This window comes from Phocoena sinus, chromosome 1, assembly GCF_008692025.1.
Source record: "Phocoena sinus isolate mPhoSin1 chromosome 1, mPhoSin1.pri, whole genome shotgun sequence".
NCBI lineage: Eukaryota > Metazoa > Chordata > Mammalia > Artiodactyla > Phocoenidae > Phocoena > Phocoena sinus.
This window is the reverse complement of record NC_045763.1, coordinates 147,440,857-147,459,766: the sequence shown is the minus strand read 5'-3', so window position 1 is coordinate 147,459,766 and position 18,910 is coordinate 147,440,857. Positions and strand designations below refer to the sequence as shown.

Sequence of the window (18,910 nt, the reverse complement as noted above, 5' to 3'; positions counted from 1 at the left end):
AGTCCTAACCACTGGACTGCCAGGGAATTCCCTAGGCAGGTTTTTAAATCTTGAACTTGACATAGATTATGTCTGTGACCAAAACTGTGCGTATCTGCCCAGATCGCCCTGAGAACTTGGAGAAAACGTTTTTAAAGCCTTTCTAGTGATGAATCAGAAGTATTGTTTTGGAATAAAACATAACACACTTCCTTTTTTAGTTTTGAAAAGTTAAAAGATTCCTGGCATATTTGATGTCAGAGGCTCAATGTCTGATATTTAAGCATTTTTGCTAAAGAGGACACAAATTTGATAAACTAAATACATAAGCACTTTTGGAGTAGAAATAGGTGGGACCGGGCTGTCTTTAGGCCTTTGCATATGAAAATGGTCTTTGAAACACTTGGGCAAAGCCCCCCTCCTCCCCAGAGTAGCAGACCTTCTATGCTGCTGCCTGCACTGCTAGGCAGTGTCACATTTCTACTTCTCGCCCTCTCTGCCCTGCTTCTTGCTGGTCTAGGCGTGTGTGTGTGTGTGTGTGTGTGTGTGTGTGTGTGTGTGTGTGTGTGGTAGGGGGGGATAGTGGTTGGAGGAGGTGTGCCCTAAGGGCTGCATTGATGGTGGGGGACTGTTCCTCTGATGCCAGTCAGAGAACAAGGCATGGTAGACTAATCATGCTGTATCAGCATCTTAGTGGTGTTTTCAAGGATGGGATTCCAATTGCATTCACTTTATAGAATGAAAAAAATCAATATGTTAGTCGGGTTCTAATTCATGTTTTAAAATAGGCGATTTCTTTTTTGCATTGTTCACATCTTTCCCTTTTTATCACCTGCCCGCCGTGAATGTGTATAGCGGAGTTGTCTTTGCCCGTTGGGGAGGATGAGTGTGTAATAGGAGGGATAGCAGAGAATATGAGGTTCACGTGGGTGCATTTTCTGTGATGTCTTAGAGAAAATTAGACGTTGTCTGCCTCTGCTCTTCGGCAGGAGGAAGATGGTGAGGGATGAGAGTATAGGACAACCTTGTGTGCCCCCATGGTATCATTTGTGAGCACAGGTAAATTCATCAGAGAATGTCTGGAGTAGATGGGGTTTGCACAGCACTATTAAGTAGTTCCTGAAGGTTCCTCCAGCTTTTTCAAGCTGAAGCAGCTTAAGTCTGTGGTTAAGTTCCCAAATGAATCCCAACAGGCTTCTTCCAAATGGATCAAATAGCATTCAATAAAAATGTAGCTGTGTTATGTATATATGTATGTAGCCATGCACACATGGAAAAAGACTCCAAGTGGTAAATGCTGTAGATCAAGTTGAAAAAGACACCCCTTCCCTTTTTTTCGTTCATTAGAACTACTTCTTAAAATAGTCTCTGGTGACCTTGTTCCTTATAATTGAACTCTGTCCAGAGGTGAGTGCTTGGGGGAAAGTTTGAAGCAAATTTATGTGGCTGTTTAATGTGGGTAGTAGGATGGAAAAATAGTAAAAATGAACTGCAGATTTCTCTGATTTTCTTGGAACTTCAAAGTGGCTGACCTAGTCCCTCATTTAAAATGTTCTCTCTTAGGCTGGAGTATAAGGTTGGTAAGGAATTGTACTAAGGCAATATTTTGGGACAGTTAGCACTGAAGGATGGCATTTACAGTGTGCAGTCCACATCTGTCTTTCCCTTAAAGAAGTCTTTTTGTTTTCACAGGAAGACCTAATTTCAAGCAGCCCCTACTTTTCAACCCAGTGTATTCCTGGAAATCCTATTTTTGAATGCTCACCAAAAAGCCACATCATATTTTCCTATAGGAATAATAACTAGTATTTGCCTTGTCCTTCCTGTGTATGCAGACACCATTGTAAGCGTTTTACGTGCATTAACTTAGTTAATCCTCACGACAACCTCATGAAGTAGATACTGTTACTATCCTAATTTTATACCTGAGAAAACTGAGGCACAGAGAGATTAAGTAAGTTGCCGAGGGTCACACAGCTAGTTAATGGGGATACCAGGATTTATTTAGGCAGTTGGACTTCAAAGCTTGAGTAATTACACCACTAAGATATGTTGCCTCTCAAACAATGTTAAAACATTATTGTGTTTTTTTAAGTAAGGATTTACCAGCCAGATATGACCAAGAGTATATTGTAAAAGCAAAGACATGTTAATTTATCTGTTTAGTCATTCAATGTCAATAACTATAAGACTTGATAATGAAATAGAAAAATTCTCTCCTAAAATGGGAATAAATGTATTAATTGGATTGACTATGCAAAGGCCTCACGATCACTGAAAACAGGTAAGCTATACTTTTTCTGTGACACAAACTTGACTGTAAATAATATGCTAATGAAATAAAAATGTAATTAGAGATTTACTTGTAAGTCTCTGGTTTAAACTTTAGAAAGCCTTTTGTGGTTTAGATGGTCCAGTTTTCTCAGTAAGACTCCCGAGAAATTTGCACCAGTATTTTATCTTACCTTCGTTTTGTAGAATAGTGTACGCAGGGGCTAGTGTGCCAGGTTGGCAGCTTTTCGAACTGTCTTCAGGCTCCCATAATGTCTGCTGAAAGTCAGCCATAAATCTTATTGTTGTGGGATCCAGTGGTCTGGGTGGTTTTGGCTGAAGGCAGGAAAGTGGCTCCTTTCTCTGGGCGGATCTGGTGGAGTTCTGGGCACCTGGGGCTAGGCAGCCATCACTCTGGGGTTAATGTGGAAAGTCCCTCTGAATCCTCTTTGTCTGTGTTACACTAAATCTCCAGGCCAGTGAGAACAGTTTGGTTAATGGGTCACAAGACATGACCCTCTTTTATGTAGAACCTTCAATAGCAATGCCTGTTAACTTACCCTTCTCTTTTTTCTTCCTCCCCCCCCCCCCATGTCTTTCTCACTGGGTCCCTCCCTGTCTGCAGCACAAACCCTGGATCCTCACAGCCTATGGGATGTGGGCCTGCTGGTGTGTGCTGGGGACCCAAGGCACAGCCATGGTTCTTATTCACACCACCATCTCCTTCTGTGTTGCCCAGTTCCGGTCGCCGTTCCTGTCATGGCTCTGTTCTCTCTTCCTGCTCTCTACACTGAGGCTTCAAGATGTGGAGGAAGTTATGGTAAGAGTCTCCGTTTTACCATTGGGAAGGAGAAGGCCCCTTTGGCAGTGCCTTTATCCAGGTAGATGCCTTTGTTTTCAGACAAGAGTCAATTGAAGAACTGCGGTGGCGCTCCCTCTAGTGGCCACAGGGGGTTGATGCATGTGAACCCTGGTGTTGCGTTCTGCAGTCTTTTGTATCTGACTATGCCTTAGTCCTTGGAGGTTGCCCAGCGCTGACCTTGTACCTTTTCTCCCAGTTTGGGCAGGCATGGATGGTGCCAGATGTCACAGGAACAAAGGGGGAAAAAAAGCAATATGCAAAAAAGCAAAAAAAAAAAAATCCCCTATGCATTTAATAAAACAATCATCTATAGAATGCTGCATGGTTTATAGGGAACTCTCACATTCCTTATCTCATCAGAAGCCCATGATAGTCCCTGAACAGATAAGGCAGGTATTTTCCTTGCACAGAACACCTTGGGAAGCTTTTGACATTCTTTCTTTAGTCATGTGGAACTGGGCTTCCCATGGTGTCTTTATTTTTGTTCATTTGTTCACTCATTTGTTCACCTTTTCGTTGATTTAAGTGATGGCACTTAGAATTGGTGAGCCCTGGATCTGCACAGTCATGGGAAAGAATGCGACGGGAAGGATGAGCCAGTGGTTTTCTAGTCTCTTCTATTCACTGTCTCTTCTCCTCTTAAAACTGGAGGCGGTGTTTAACCTCTGTGTCTTAATTTCGTCATTTGGAAAATGGAGGTAATAGCTGCTCTGCCTTCCTCATGGAGTTGTTCTAAGGATCCAACAAGATAATACATGTTAAGCAATTTTGTAAAAATGGTAGCATTTTGAAAATTCAAGAATTCTTGCTGTTGTTAGGCTGCCTTAATTTTTCTTCACTCTTACCAAAGGACTGGGGCGAATACTTCAAGCACATGTCTCAAAACCTGGACTTAAGAGAATAAGCAGGGTAGCGCCTCTCTTCTAACAAAGATACATAACTTCCCAGAATGATTAAACTAGGCGATCACTTAAATAAGTGTGCTTAAAAATAGATTTGTGATAAAAATAAAAATAAATTCACACCTAACTTTTGGGGGACCTGGCAAACGTTCAAAGACGGTCTCCAGTTGTAATTATCCTTTATTTGGGGACTCTTAGCATCAGTTATGGGTGTTGGTGGTGAATAAGTATTCCATTTGTTATGTAAGCTGGTGGTGTGCAAAATATTGCTGAAGGGGAGAGAGCAAATGACCAGAAACTAGTTGCCCTGGGTTTCCATACTTTCACACATGCAGTTTTCTTGGTTTTCCTTGGTGGCTGCTGAAGTCCTGGACGTGGAATAGAAACTCTGTTCGGTACTTAGTTTTTCAGTGTAAAGCCTTAAAAGACCCTCGCGGATCAAGTGAACAACTTTTTCCTTTGTCCCAATTTTATTTCTTGTATCTATTTCCATAACCTATTTTCTAATTAAAAAAGCAATACATATGTATTATAGAAAATATGGAAAATATAGAAAAATATAAAGATTATAAAATGATGCATAATTTTATTCCCTCAATATTAAGATTTTACCACATTTGCTTTTAGTCTTTTGTTCCGTACCTAATTTTGTACGTGCTTTTTATTCTTTCATGCTGTGTTGTAATTATACTTTTACATACCTATCTCCGGTATGAGAATTTAGGTACATTGAGGGCAGGGACTATTTCTTTTGACGGTGTTTCTCTAAAGCTTATTTGGAAAATAGTCTTCCACTACATGTGGAGCCAAATTAATGATAGAAGAACAGAAGGAAAGATACGCTGAACACATAAATCCCATGTGACATTTACGGACACACCCCATTTTATTGCACTTTGCAGATATTGCATTTTTTTTTTTAACAAACTGAAGGTTTGTGGCAACCCTGCGTTGTCAGATGATCAACAGCATTTTTTCTTTTTTTCAGCGATAAAGTCTTTTTAAATTAAGGTATGTTCTTTGTCTTTTTAGACATAATGGCTGTTGCACAGTTTACTAGACTACAGTATAGCGTAAACATAACTTTTCTGTGCACTGGGAAAGCAAAAAACTGTGTGACTCATTGCGGTGTTCGCTTTAATGCGGTGGTCTGGAACCGAACCTGCAGTACCCTGAGGTCTGCCTGTATAAGTCTGTCTTTGTCTTCGGAGTTGTTGAAGGAGCTGTTAGAGTACCCACTGGATGTAGCTGATCTGCATGCTGTCCGCTGGTGTACCTGACAGAAGCATATCTGGGAAAACCTTCACTGTGTTGCATCAGGCTTAATGCGAAGCTTATGGCTGATGTTAGGGACACTCTCCTGCCCGTTGCTCATTAATTGCTTGTTTTGATGATCGATGATGTTTGCCTGCTGTTCAGTGGTTCTCGACTCCCTGGATGGGACAGCTGCTCTGCCCGTGGAAGAGATCTCCTTCCTGGGAGACTGGATGACGTCCCTCCTTGCCACTCAAGGTTGTTGTCTCCTTGTGACTTTGCAGAGAGGGTGGTACCAGACGGAAAATGAGTACTACTTGCTGCAGTTCACACTGACCGTTCGCTGCCTGTACTACACCAGCTCCAGCCTGGAGCTCTGCTGGAAGCAGCCGCTGGCTGAGCACACCTTCTGCTCCTTTCCCTGGATGGTGGCCTATGTCTTCTACTACCCAGTCTTCCACAACGGGCCCATCCTCAGCTTCCCGGAGTTCATCGCACAGGTGAGAGCCTTTCGGGGATTGGATGGGTGTTTCTGCGATGATGCTTCTGTCTTTGTTGCTGTGGTCATCCGTGAGTCTTTTCATACAGGGGTGCCCACAAGTTTAAGAACACACATTATTGTCATGATCTCTGATAATAAATGAAATACTTCTGGGAAATAAGCCTTCAAAATAAAGGTCAGCCTATCTCTTGTGCCTGTTGGTTGTAGGATTCTCTGTGGACTGTGACAGCCAGAAATAATAACTGGGCACAGCCAGGAACTTGGGGGTAGGCATCCCCTGCAGGGCTGTCCCAGAGGAAGAAAACTGACTTCTCGTGGTATTACTTGGAAAGTGGAAGGAGGAACTGGCTAAGCTCTTGTTTGGCAAATAATAAGTACCCTTTTATTTTCACAAACTGCTTATGAAATAGCTCTGCCGTGGCCTGGGAATTGTTCAGGGCGATCTGGATGGGATAACAGAGTGGAGTTGAAGAGGGTTTGAGAGCAATGGTGTGCTTTCGGGTCTGGGTGCCTGTTTGTGCCCAGGATCTCGCCTCCCTACTTTTGGACAGCAGCCTTGTCTGAAGCTCATGGGAAGCCACCTTCGTCATTGCCACCTCACTTTTCCTCCTAGTTCCGATTTTTTTCCTCATTCCACAGCTAGCCTCGTGGAACACGTGTACTAAGTTAATTCACCTGAAGTGTGAGTAAACAATTGATGTTCCCGAAAAACAGTGTTTCTCAAAGGACATTCCTGTCTCCCTCCTCCCAAGAAAACAATCCCCATGGAGGTGAGAACAATAACACGTATGCACACACAGTGCACACATGTGCAAGCACACACATGTGCGCACACACTGGGGCCTGGACACGTAGTTTGAAGAGCAGGGCCAGCAGCAGTGTTTGACATTTTTGGAGGGCAACCCGAAAGGTGCCCCCTGCACAAATAGGAGGGTTCTTAGAAATCCCTTATTTCGTCTTAAAAATTTCACTGAGTTGCACGTGGTACTCAGAAGTATATTTCTGCATTATAACAATAACTTAATGTTTAAAAATTGCCAGTTAAATCATTGAATGTTTTCCTCTCTGCAACTCTTTAAGTGAAATTGATATTCTGGGCAGATGTATGTTTAGTACATGGTTTCTCATACCTCAGTTTGGGTTATCTAGGATCGGTCTTTTGCCATGAAGGAATTTAAAATCTGTGTTTGAAATTCATGGTTAAAATTGTTGTGTAAAAGAAAGAGGTGGTCTAGTGATGGCAGCTGATCTTCTAACTCAGTGATTCTCAAAGTGTGGTCCCTGGACCAGCAGCTACAGTATCACCTGGGAAGTTGTCAGAAATGCACATTCTCAGGCCCCTCCCCAGACCTAATGAATCAGGAACCCGGGGGCGGGGCCCGGCAGCGTGGTCCTGATGCTGTTAGAGGTAGAGAACCACTATCCGAAGTTCTTAGAAGAGCAGGGGGTTGGGTGAGGGTGGGGTAGACCCAGGGTAGGGTGGGTTCAGGTTCTCCGAATTTTGTCTCCTTTACAACCTCCTTGCCACTGTAAGTTTTTAATTCTAACGTTGCAGTCAATAACTTTTGGACTAAACGTCCACAAGCACACCCCCACCCCTCCCTTGAAGACAGATAATTCTCAGAGAAACATAGACTAAACCCATTAAGAGGAAACAAATTGGGACTTCCCTGGTGGTGCAGTGGTTAAGAATCCGCCTGCCAGTGCAGGGGACACGGGTTCGACCCCTGATCCAGGAAGATCCCACATGCCGTGGAGCAACTAAGCCCGTGCGCCATGACTACTGAGCCTGCGCTCTAGAGCCCGCGAGCCACAACTACTGAGCCCGTGCACCACAACTACTGAAGCCCGTGCGCCTAGCGCCTGTGCTCCGCAACAAGAGAAGCCACCGCAATGAGAAGCCCGCGCACCGCAGTGAAGAGTAGGCCCCGCTCGCCGCAACTAGAGAAAGCCAGTGCACAGCAACCAAGACCCAGTGCAGCCAAAAATAAAATAAATAAATTTATATATACAAAAAAAGAGGAAGCAAATTATTTTCCTAACTGCCTCTTATCCATTAAGGAGCTTAGCCCTATGGGATCTGTCCTTTGTTGTTAGGCAAATCATCATTCTTCTTAGTTCTCGTCTGTCTCCTCCTTTCTGATTGCACCCTATAGGGTCTTGAGGGAATATGAGAGGCGGGTCTCAGGGTCCTGAATATGTTACACAGAGGCGAGCTTTGAGATTATTGCTCACCTAAATCCTTAGCCAAAGGCTCTTGTTTTTGAGTTTCAGCCTGGGGAAATGAAGGGGTTTCTCCCTGTAGGGAGTCAGGTCTGGAGACTCCAGGTACCATCTATGTCCCCTCTCTCTGTTTTTTTTACCCCTTTCAAAGTGGTGACAATTGCCGAAAGCAGGGAACTCAAAAAGGCAAGTTGAAACCTTTCTCTGTGGTCTGAGAAGATTCATAGAAAAGTCAGTCTAGAAAAGGCAAAATGTTTAATAAGCTACAGGGCAATAAAAACACGCCAGGTGGTTTCTGCAGTTGCTGGGGGTGTGTAGGGGGCACTTAACCTCCTGTGAGAAAAATGGGTCTAAGAGGAGAGCATTTAAACTAGGGAGCTAATCTAGTAGTGAAAGGGCTCCTTCAGAGAAGCCGGGAGGGGGCAGAAGAAAGCCAACTGGAAGAGCTTGTAAGTAAGGTTTGCTCTGAACGAGTGCTTGTGTGAATGAATAGATGTTAACAGGAAATGGTAATATTGAAATTTTGGCTCTTAGCTTCTCAGGTCAACGTTCACAAACTCTAAAGAGCAGGGAGAGACTTGCCACCAGGGGGCAGCAGAGCCTCACCGTGGAGACGAACCCAGCTGGGCAAACCACAGTCCATAAATTTACAGTACTAGGCCCACCCTGGGAGAATGTTCTCTTTCACCCAGTTTTTTTTTTTTTTTTTTTTTTTTTTAGTGTGTAAATTTACATATCCAAGATGAGTCAAGTATAGAAGAGGTGCCTCTGTAATGTATGGCATGTGAAATGTGTACACATCAATCATGAACAGGGGAAAATGTGCCTGTCAACAGGCCTCAGTGCCTTAACTTGAAGGCCATCTCTGATGGCATTTGGAGTTTCAGGAATATGGGCCCCGTTTATTTTTCTCCCAGGGTTCTATGGAACTCAGATACGGAGCCGGGGGTGAGGTCGGGGGACAGGGTCGGGGAGGTCTAGGGAAAGGCAGGAAATGCTGTTTATTTGCTGAGCTGGGAGCCTGGGGCCACCACATCTTAACTCTGAGCAGGTTGAATCATGCAGTGAGGGAGGAGCTGATATGGGGGGGGACGGTGAGCCTGGGTGTGGGAGGACCAGGGGGTTTTCCTTGCTGAGGGCTGTGTTCCTGCCCTGAGGGGAAGAGCCAGTGCTCACATAGGGAACTAGGTTGGTGGTTAAGAGCAAAGACTCTCGTGCCCAATCCTATTGTTACAGGGTTTGAATCCCTGCTCTGCTTTGGCTTGAGAGCTTTTGGTGAGTTACTCACCTTAGTTGTGACTCAGTGTCCTTATCAATGAAATGGGAAAAGCAATAATACCTCCCTCACAGGGTTGTCATAAGGATTGAACGATTTTGTATAGATAGTGGGGCTTAACATGTAGCGCTATGAGGTGTTAACTATTACTATTATTGTTGTTATCGTTATCCAAAAGCAGGGGCATTTCTAGGGTAAGTTGTTGGAGGAGGGCATTGAAAGGATGTGACCACTGGTTGACCTGCAGTCTGGACCTGGGCTGTTGGAGGCTGTTCACCCCTCCCCTGCCCTTGGAATATGCGTTCTGCCTGCCATTCCCACACTAGGAGCCATTTCAGGGACATAGCCTTGACCTTGAACGAGGAAGGTGTTGTTGAGACCATCTGAATTGACTATGTGACTAAACCCAGGTAAGGCCTCTATTTAAACTTTAAAATTCTGGCCAGTGGATGCAGAGATCTACTTGCCTTTCAGCGCCCAAGACAAGGCTCATCTGTAAGCTCCCTTGCTTATTAAACCTGCCACCTGCCAACCCGGAATGATCTGGCTGTTTTTCTTTGGTCTCTCCTCGCCCTCTGTGTACAAGGGGCCAGTTTCAGATTTCACCCAGGGAAGCTCCCGAGGGTGAGAACTAACGTAAGTTTATGCCAGAACTGAGGCCCTGGGTGTCCAGGCTGATAGGTGAGGGCAGCAGCAGGGGCCATTCTGGGCAGGATTCTGGGCAGGGACCATCCTTGATCTCAGAGGAGGCCAGCGGAAGACGGATGCAGGCAGTGGCTGCAGGTGCAGGGGCGGGCCCAGCCCCTGAAGGACTAGGCCTGGCAGTCAGCATCCCAGACAAACCACTCAGGGTATGGGGTGGGCTCTGGTTCTAGGGCGCATCTGGAATGGTGCTAACTGTGAGAAGTAACCCTAACCGAGCACTTACTCCTAACCAGGCTTTCCATGTTCTGATGCCTTTCATCCTGGCAACAACCCCAGGAGAGAGGCACTGTTGTTACTCCCACTTCACAGACATTAACACGGAGGCAAGGACAGGCTAACGCAATGCGCGTTGGAGTGGGAGGGACGAAGACCAGACAGAGCCTTGTCGCCAGCTCGGGGAGCCGCACAGGAGTTAGAGGGAGGAAGCAGTGTGGCCTGGTGGACGTACGGGTCTGGAGGCTCAAGCTGGCCAGACCGGGTCCCAGTCCTGTGGCAGCTACACCGACTGCAGGCCCCACTTGCCGTTCTGCCAGAGACCACTCGGTACTACTGGCCTTGGTCCGGATGCTGGGGAGGGGCAGTGAGGGACTGATTAGGGAATGATTTCCTGGGAGTAGGGGTACGGTCTATGACCCTGGGCTGGAGAGAAGCTCCCATGTTACAAAGGAACAAGACGCGGGCTACAGTGCCCTTGACCCAAGCGTGGAGGTTGGAGCAGAGGTAACTCAGTTGAACAGTTGCCTCTGGGGAAGGCTTCTGTTTGGTGCTCTCCAACATGGGTATTAGTCGTATGCGAAAGAAAAGAACCTTTCATCTTTGAGCACTGTCATCTTTAATCATTAGAATATCTTGGAAGGGCTTCGATATTCCTTTTTATGTAATTTGCATGAAATGAGGTTTTAAAATACAACGTGCTTTAAAATGCGCTTCGCAGATGAGTTAAGGTGTATTTTTTAGTGGAGCCTTAACTAAAAATTCCCATTGACGGCAGTTTCCAGTGGTCTTGAGATTGGCACTCCCCTCAGTTTGAAATATCTCAAGTGAAACGCTTTGCATGCAGAGGTTGGGTAGTGAGCGACCCTGCTCATTTAGGTGAGCTGTGTATGGTGTGTCTTTTCCTGCTGATGAATTGACAAGGGACAAATATAAATGGGCTGTAATAACAGCACAACTCTGAAGAAAGACTAATAACCATGTTTTTTTTTTTTTTTTTTTTTTTGCGGTTCGCGGGCCTCTCACTGTTGTGGCCTCTCGCACGGCAGAGCACTGGCTCCGGACGCACAGGCCCAGCGGCCATGGCTCATGGGCCCAGCCGCTCCGCAGCACGTGGGATCCTCCCGGACCGGGGCACGAACCCGTGTCCCCCGCGTCGGCAGGCGGACTCCCAACCACTGCGCCACCAGGGAAGCCCATAAGTATGCCTTTTTAAACCTGGAGAGCGAGTTTGGCCCTGGGGAAAGTAGGGAAGTCATTATTGGGAGGCCAGTCAGCCACAAAATGCATCTCATGTTTCTTCTTAATTACAGATACTCGTGTCATTTTAGACCGTGCATTGTTTGGGGAAGGAAAGGAGGGCCTCTGGACTGACCTTAAGATGTGGTCGCCTGGAGCTGGAGGTGATCGGACAGACTTATTTTCCTGATGGCCTGGCGTGGCTGTTGTTCTGATCTCACAGTGGCTTCCCTCCTGTCTAGATGCTTCTCCTCTCCCTGGGACGGGGCTGCACACCCAGTGATGCTCCAAGGCCTCGGGGTGTAGTTCTGGTCTTCAGGGGACCTGAGCTTGGGGTTAGGCAACTGCTCAGGGGCCTGCAGGCCATGTGCATAGTTGCTTATTTGGGAACACTGGAGACAGTTGTGCAAAGATTGTCTTTTTGTCAACACTGCTTTTGAGGTCGTTATCACATTCATTCAGGGAATCTGCTTTCCTCCAAGAGTCTGGCACCAAGAAAGGCCCCTTCTGTTGGTCTGGAATGGTTTTAGGTGCCTCTTCGTGTCTTAGCTTCCCCAGTTGCCTTGGTGTGAACTGTTCTAGCCTCCATAGACTAATGGACACTGTATTCGTAATTGTTTCTTCATTTGCTGATGGTCATTTGGTCAAAATGAGTTTGCTTTAGAGAGCTGAAAAAGGATTGAGAATGAACAAAGGGCAACTAAGTGTGTAACTAAGAAAGTCTCCGAGTGAGGTGGGAAGGTAAGGAAAAATAAAGATGGGTAGCACAAAAGAGAGACAGGCTTGCTTGTTCATAGAGAGGATGCTGGGCTCCCCTGGGGAGGTCCTGAGACTCGGCATTTTTTTACACGAAGGCTGCAGAAACAGAGGGCTTTCCTCTTTAACAGAGAGGACAAAAGTCTTCACGATATCGTAAAGTGACATTACCTTTTTGCCCTGATTACAAAAATAATAATAGTTAAAAAATAACAAGAATCTTAGTATCCAAAGATTACCATCACTGCTGCCATTTTGGTGTCTGTGTCTCCAACCTTTCTTTATTTATGCATTTATATCAAGAAATAGTTTTCATGGCTACGTAAGATTGAGGCGCACTCGTGCATTTAACCAAGCCCCAAGCCCATACTGTTGGAAGTTTGGGTTATTTCCTTTTTCTTCTGAATTATATAATGCAGACATGAGGGATTGGGCAGGTAGGGGGTCTCTCACTGAGGATTTCTCCATCCACTGGCTTGTCGATGCTCTGCTCCAGACTTTGTAGCATGCACGCTTGACGTTAAGGATTCATATAAAACCACCCTCAGTTATGCCTAGAGAGGGAAAGGGGTCTGCATTGGGTCGCTGTGCTGCGGCTATAATTGCAGTGAGCTGTGATCCCTGCAAGACTGCAAACCCATCTGTGCCCCACCTTCCTTCCTGGATAACCTTCCCAGCTAAGTGCTTCCCCTGTCAAATTTGGCTGGGTGGATCCTGCAAAGCAGTTACTTTTGTTTCCTAATAAATATCTTTCTGAGGTGAACTGAAGAAAATGAAAGGAAATTCCTGTTAATTTGATCAACTTACATTAAAAAATTTAAAACAACAGCTTTCCTGGGCGTATAATTTCTCGGTCTGGTTTCTTGCTGTAAGAGGACCGTTTGAGACCGTGGTAGAATATATGCTCAAGAATGGAATAGAAATTAACTCCTTGGAGTGTAGATAGCCCATCACCTCTAAGGGCAGTGCCTGCCGCCCCTCCTGGCTGCCGTGGGACCCACTGCGCCTTGATGGTTAGAGGAGAGGAGAAGTTAAAGAAGCATGTCAGGATCACCTTCCCCTAGGGATGGGCCTCTCTTGTTCATGTAGTGTCTGGAGCCCTAATTGTCAAGCCCTTGCTGAACCAAGTCCATATCCTCTGCCAGCTAATGTGTGCAGATACAACTTCATAATTAAGGCCGTCACTTCACCTCTGCATTTCCAGGCAGCCTTCAGTCTAATAAAATCGTGTCAGTGTAAGATCTGGAAAACTTATATGCGCTCTCTTGTTTTTCTGTGTTTGTCTAGGATACATCAGGAACTGCCCTCCATCCTGAGTTTTGGCAGGGCTGCTGCTGGGGTGAAGGGATGCGGAACCCCTTCTTGGTTCTCGGCACTGGGCTAGCTTGTGGCCTCCACCCTTTTCTTGCTCTTGGACAGAGTTTTCTAGCTTGGACATGACTTAAAAAAATTTTTTTTTTATTGAAATATAGTTGATTTACAATGTTCTGTTAGTTTCAGTTGTACAGCAAAGTGGTTCAGTTATCTATCTATTCTTTTTTAGGTTCTTTTCCATTATAGGTTATTACAAGATATTGAACATCTTGTAATATATTACTGTGTCTACCGTAGGTCCTTGTTGGTTATCTATTTTATATATAGTAGTGTGTATCTGTTAATCCCAAACTCCCAATTTATCCCTACTCCCTTTTCCCTTTGGTCACCGTAAGTTTGCTTTCTATGTCTGTGGGTCTATTTCTATTTTGTAAATAAGTTCATTTGTCTCATAATTTTTAGATTCCACACATATGTGATATCATATGGTATTTGTCGGACATGTTTTTTTTTTACCCGAGAACGCCGAGTGTTCCCGAGGCAAACTAAACCAGCCCTCCCTTAGAAGATACAGCGAAAGTGAAAATTTATAAAAACGTTGTCTAGGGGACTCTGAAAGGTTTTAAAAATGGTGGCGCAGTGGTTGAGAATCTGCCTGCTAATGCAGGGGACACGGGTCCAAGCCTTGGTCTGGGAGGATCCCACATGCTGCGGAGCAGCTAGGCCCATGAGCCACAGCTACTGAGCCTGCGTGTCTGGAGCCTGTGCTCCGCAACAAGAGAGGCCACGACAGTGAGAGGCCCGCACACCGCGATGAAGAGTGGCCCCCGCTCGCCACAACTAGAGAAAGCCCTCGCACAGAAACGAAGACCCAACACAGCAAAAATAAATTAATTAATTAATAAACTCCTACCCCCAACATCTTCTTTAAAAAAAAAAAAGAAATGGAGGTGCCATCTAATGACTTCTTCTGTTTCTACTCTAGATGCAGCGGCAGGAGCAGGGCTCGCCCAAGGCCAGCCTTTCCATCCTTGCCCGGGGGCTGGGCCGCCTCCTCTCCTGTTGGTGGCTGGCGGAGCTGATGCTTCATTTTATGTACATGCACGCCATCTACAGCAGCACCTCCCTCCTGAGGGCCGTCTCATGTTGGACCTTAGGTAATGGTGGAAATCACTGGCGGTAGAACAAGCATCGAGAGAGGTAGCTTCACGGCGAAGCAGCTGGACGGGGGCAGACAGGGGTGTAGTTGCCTTGAGCAAACCCTCCTTTTTTTCACCTTGTTCCTCTTGTGGCCGAGGTGACGCATGTGTGAGGTGGCTGACAGAGGTGAGGGTCAGGCTTGGTGGTCTTGGAACCAAGGATGGTAGCAATCCCTCTTCCTAATGGAATCCTGCTAAGTTCAGCTGGGTCCGCATCTTCCTGGTATGGCCAGTATTGCACTTGACAGGAGAAGGCGAGAGATGCTGGGTGTAGCCTTGTAGCCCCTGCTAAGAGGTAATGCTTTAAGACCGAGTTCTGCAGTAATCCTTGTTGTTTTCCTGTATGATATAAAGCAAAGAGCATGAGCTTTAGAGTCAGACAGATACAGGTTTTTTTTTTTATTGAAGTGTAGTTGATTTACAATGTTGTGTTAGTTTCAGGTGTACAGCAAGTGATTCAGTTATACATACATATATGTGTATATATATATATATATACATACACACATATGTGCATATGTGTGTGTGTGTGTGTGTGTGTGTATATATATATATATATATATATATATTCTTTTTCAGATTCTCTTCCCTTATAGGTTATTACAAAATACTGAGTATAGTTCCGTGTGCTATACAGTAGGACCTTGTTGGTTATCTGTTTTATATATAGTAGTGTGTATCTGTTAATCCCAAACTACTAATTTATCCCTCCCCCCACCCCCAGCTTTCCCCTCTGGTACCCATAAGTTGTTTTCTATGTCTATGGGTCTATTTCTGTCTTGTAAATAAGTTCATTTGTATCATTTTTTTAGATTCCACATATAAGTGATAGCATATGATATTTGTCTTTCTCTGTTTGGCTTACTTCGTGTAGTATGATAAAATCTAGGTCCATCCATGTTGGTGCGAATGGCATTCTTTCATTCTTTTTTATGGCTGAGTAATATTCCGTTGTCTATATGTACTACATCTTCTTTATCCATTCACAGCCAGACATAGGCTTGAACCTCGGCTCCACCAGTCGCTAGTGGGCAACCTTTGGCAGCTTGCTACCTCTGTCTGCACGTTCACCTGTCAAACGAGCAGACTCACCTTTGTAGGGTTGTTTGGAGGATTAAGTGAAACCATGAAGGTGAAGAGCTTACCTCGTAAAATGTCTGATAGATAGAATTAATGGTGTGTTCTTATGTAGGCCCCTCTGTTGGCCCCTTTTTCTTGTTTGCCCATTTCTTTCTGTCTGCAGGTAGGTGGGCTGGAGGTCTTATTTCCTTAGCAGGACACGGTCTCCAGTATAAGACTTTTCTGTGGAGACGCTATCATTCTTTATTTCTTTGGCCGAAACATCAGAGAACATGCTCCTTTCTGAACGAAATCTTTTCATTTCTTTGCACTCCTTTCAAGAACTGAAATTCAGCCCCGTGGTCTGACCTCCAGCCTGTGGCTCCAATGGGAAATGAGTGATCTTCCGGCCAGATTAAGCTCCCTGCCGAGGGCAAGAGTAATAGCCTGACTCCTTATCTGTTTGGTGATTTATAGATTTAAAAAAAAAAGATCTTGATTGCCCTTGTTATCACACATGCTTAATCAGAATGTTTTCAAGGAAGATGCCTCTTAGGACTGGAAAAATGCTGAGTTGTTTTAATGACAGTCTGTTCTTCCCAGACAAAATCTTTTTTCATACTTGGGGGTAACTAATAATCTAAGGCTTTAATGATACACTTAGGCAAACAAAATAGGATTAAGTGATGGCTTATGCTAAATCATAGCCCGGTTGTACTACATCCAAATTAGGAGATTGTATCCGTTTGGGTGATTGTAACTATGAAAACTGGAAAGCAAAACTGAAAATGGGGTTTAAACGAAAAGGAAAAGTTATCTCAGACAGCTATTACTCCTAAGGTCAGCACTAAGGGTGGTAAATCCAGTGACAAAGAAAAGTCATTAGGGGTCCATTTGGGTACCAACCACTCAGCTTAAGAGCTAACCAGAATCCTACAAGCCCTTTGTTTGCACCCATAATAACTCCATCACCTCCTTTCACTCCCTCCACAAAGATAACCTGACTTTTGGGTTTATCATTCCCTTTTTATAAAATCTTTTTTTTTAAATAGACTTTATTTTTAGAGCGATTTTGGATTTATAGCAAAACTGAGAGCAAAGTACAGAGATTTCCCATATATCCCCTGCCCCACACGTGCACAGCCTCCACCAGTATCAACGTTCCCACCAGTGTGGTACATTTGTTACAATTGATAAACCTACAGTGACACGTCATTATCACCCGAAGTCCATCTTTATATTAGGATTTACTCAGTGTTGTACAGTCTGTGGGTTTTGACGGATGTGTAATGACGTGTATCCACTCCTATAATATGAGACAGAGTAGTTTCACAGCCCTAAAAATTCTCTGTGCTCTATTCATCCCTCTCTCCCCTTTAATCCCTGGCAACCACTGATCTTTTTACCATCTCCATAGTTTTACATTTTCCAGAATGTTGTTGTATAGTTGGAATCATACGGTATGTAGTTTTTTCAGATTGACGTCTTTCACTTAGTGATATGCATCTAAGGTTCCTCCATGTCTTTTTATGGTTTGATAGATCATTCGTTTTTAGTGCTGAATAATATTACATTGTCTGGATGTTCCACAGTTCATTTATCTGTTTGTCTACTGAAGTACATCTCAGTTGATTCTAAGTTTTGCAATTATGAATAAATTTGCTATAGATATGCACGTGCAGAGTTTTATGTGGCCATAAGTTTTCAACTCCTTTGGAGTGAATATATGGTAAGAAAATGTTTATTTTCGTAAGAAACTCTCAAACTGACATTTTTCAAGCTGGCTTTTTTTTTTTTTTCCTTACCTGAAAGTTATGAGTGCCTGCTACTGCACATACTTGCCAGTATAACAGTCCTTTATCAGGTGTGTCTTTCGCAAATATTTTCTCCCAGTCTGTGGCTTATCTTCTCTTTCTCTTGACAGTGCCTTTAACAGAGCAAAAGTTTTTAATTTTAATGAAATCCAGCTTATCAATTATTTCTTTCATGGATCGTGCATTTGGTGTTGTATCTAAAAAATCCACCATCCCCAAGGTCACCTAGGTTTTCTCCTGTGTCATCTTCTAAGAGTTTTAGAGTTGTGTGTTTTATGTTTAGGTCTATGATCTATTTCGAGTTAATTTTTGTGAAGGGTGTAAGAAATTAGACATGAATTTCTTCCAGCACCATTTGTTAAAAAGACTGTCGTTGCTCCATTATGTTGCCTTTGCTCCTTTGTCAGAGATTGGTCGACTTTATTTATGAGTCTATTTCTTGGCTCTCTGTTTTGTGCCATTGATCTTTTTGTTTATTCTTTCACCAGTTTCACACTGTCTTGATTAATGTAGCTTTAAAGTAAGTCTTGAAGTCAGATAGTGGCAGGCCTTTGACTTTCTTCTTCTTCTCCAATGTTGTACTGGTTATTCTGGGTCTTTTTGCCTCTCCATATAAACTTTAGGATCAGTTTGTCGATATCCACTAAATGACTTGCTAGGATTTTGATTTGGATTGCATTGAATCTATAGATGGAGTATGGAAGAATTGATATCTTGTTATCTTGAGTCTTTCTATCCATGAACATGGCTGTCTTTCCATTTATTTAGTTCTTCTCTGATTTCTTTCATCAGACTTTTTTAGTTTTCCTCATATATAACTTGCACATATTTTGTTATATTTATATTTATACCTGAATTTTTTTGGGGGGGTACTAATGTAAATGGTATTGTTTTTAGTTTCAAATTCCACTTGTTTATTGCTGGTAAATAGAAAAGTGATTGACTTTACTATATTAACCTTATTTTGTACAACCTTGCTACAATTTCTTATTCCAGGAGATTTTTTTTTTTGTTGTTGTTTCTTTGGGATTTTCTACATAGACAATCATGTCATCTGCAAGGAAAAGTAATTTTTTCCTTCCCAAAGTATATGTGTTTTGTTTCATTTTCTTCTTTTATTGAATTAGCTAAGACTTCCAGTATGATATTGAAAAGGAGTGGTGAGAGGGGACATCCTTGCCTTTTTTCCTGTTTAATCTCCAAGTATTTTGAGATTTCCTAGCTATATATTGTTGATTTCTAATTTAATTCGATTATTATCCATTATTATCTGAGAGCAGACATTGTATGATTTCTGTTCTCTTAAATTTATTTAGGTGTGTTATATGGTCCAGAATGTGGT

The 18,910-nt window shown here is 43.8% G+C and overlaps 1 protein-coding gene across 11 annotated transcripts in view; it reads left to right on the top strand.

Moving 5' to 3' along the window:
- Positions 1-18,910, top strand: part of HHAT (hedgehog acyltransferase) — a 361,867-nt gene that overhangs the window by 76,846 nt on the left and 266,111 nt on the right. For 8 of the 11 annotated variants that reach the window (XR_004347122.1, XR_004347123.1, XM_032614697.1 and 5 more), the window contains 3 exons: positions 2,876-3,070; positions 5,553-5,768; positions 14,482-14,653. Coding sequence is in view for 9 of the 11 variants with exons in the window: in XM_032614697.1 (XP_032470588.1) it covers positions 2,876-3,070; positions 5,553-5,768; positions 14,482-14,653 (583 nt within the window). In the remaining 2 variants the exon portion in view is untranslated. The remainder of the gene's footprint in view (positions 1-2,875; positions 3,071-5,552; positions 5,769-14,481; positions 14,654-18,910) is intronic. The other 3 variants (XM_032614722.1, XM_032614749.1, XM_032614759.1) reach the window with 2 other exon arrangements.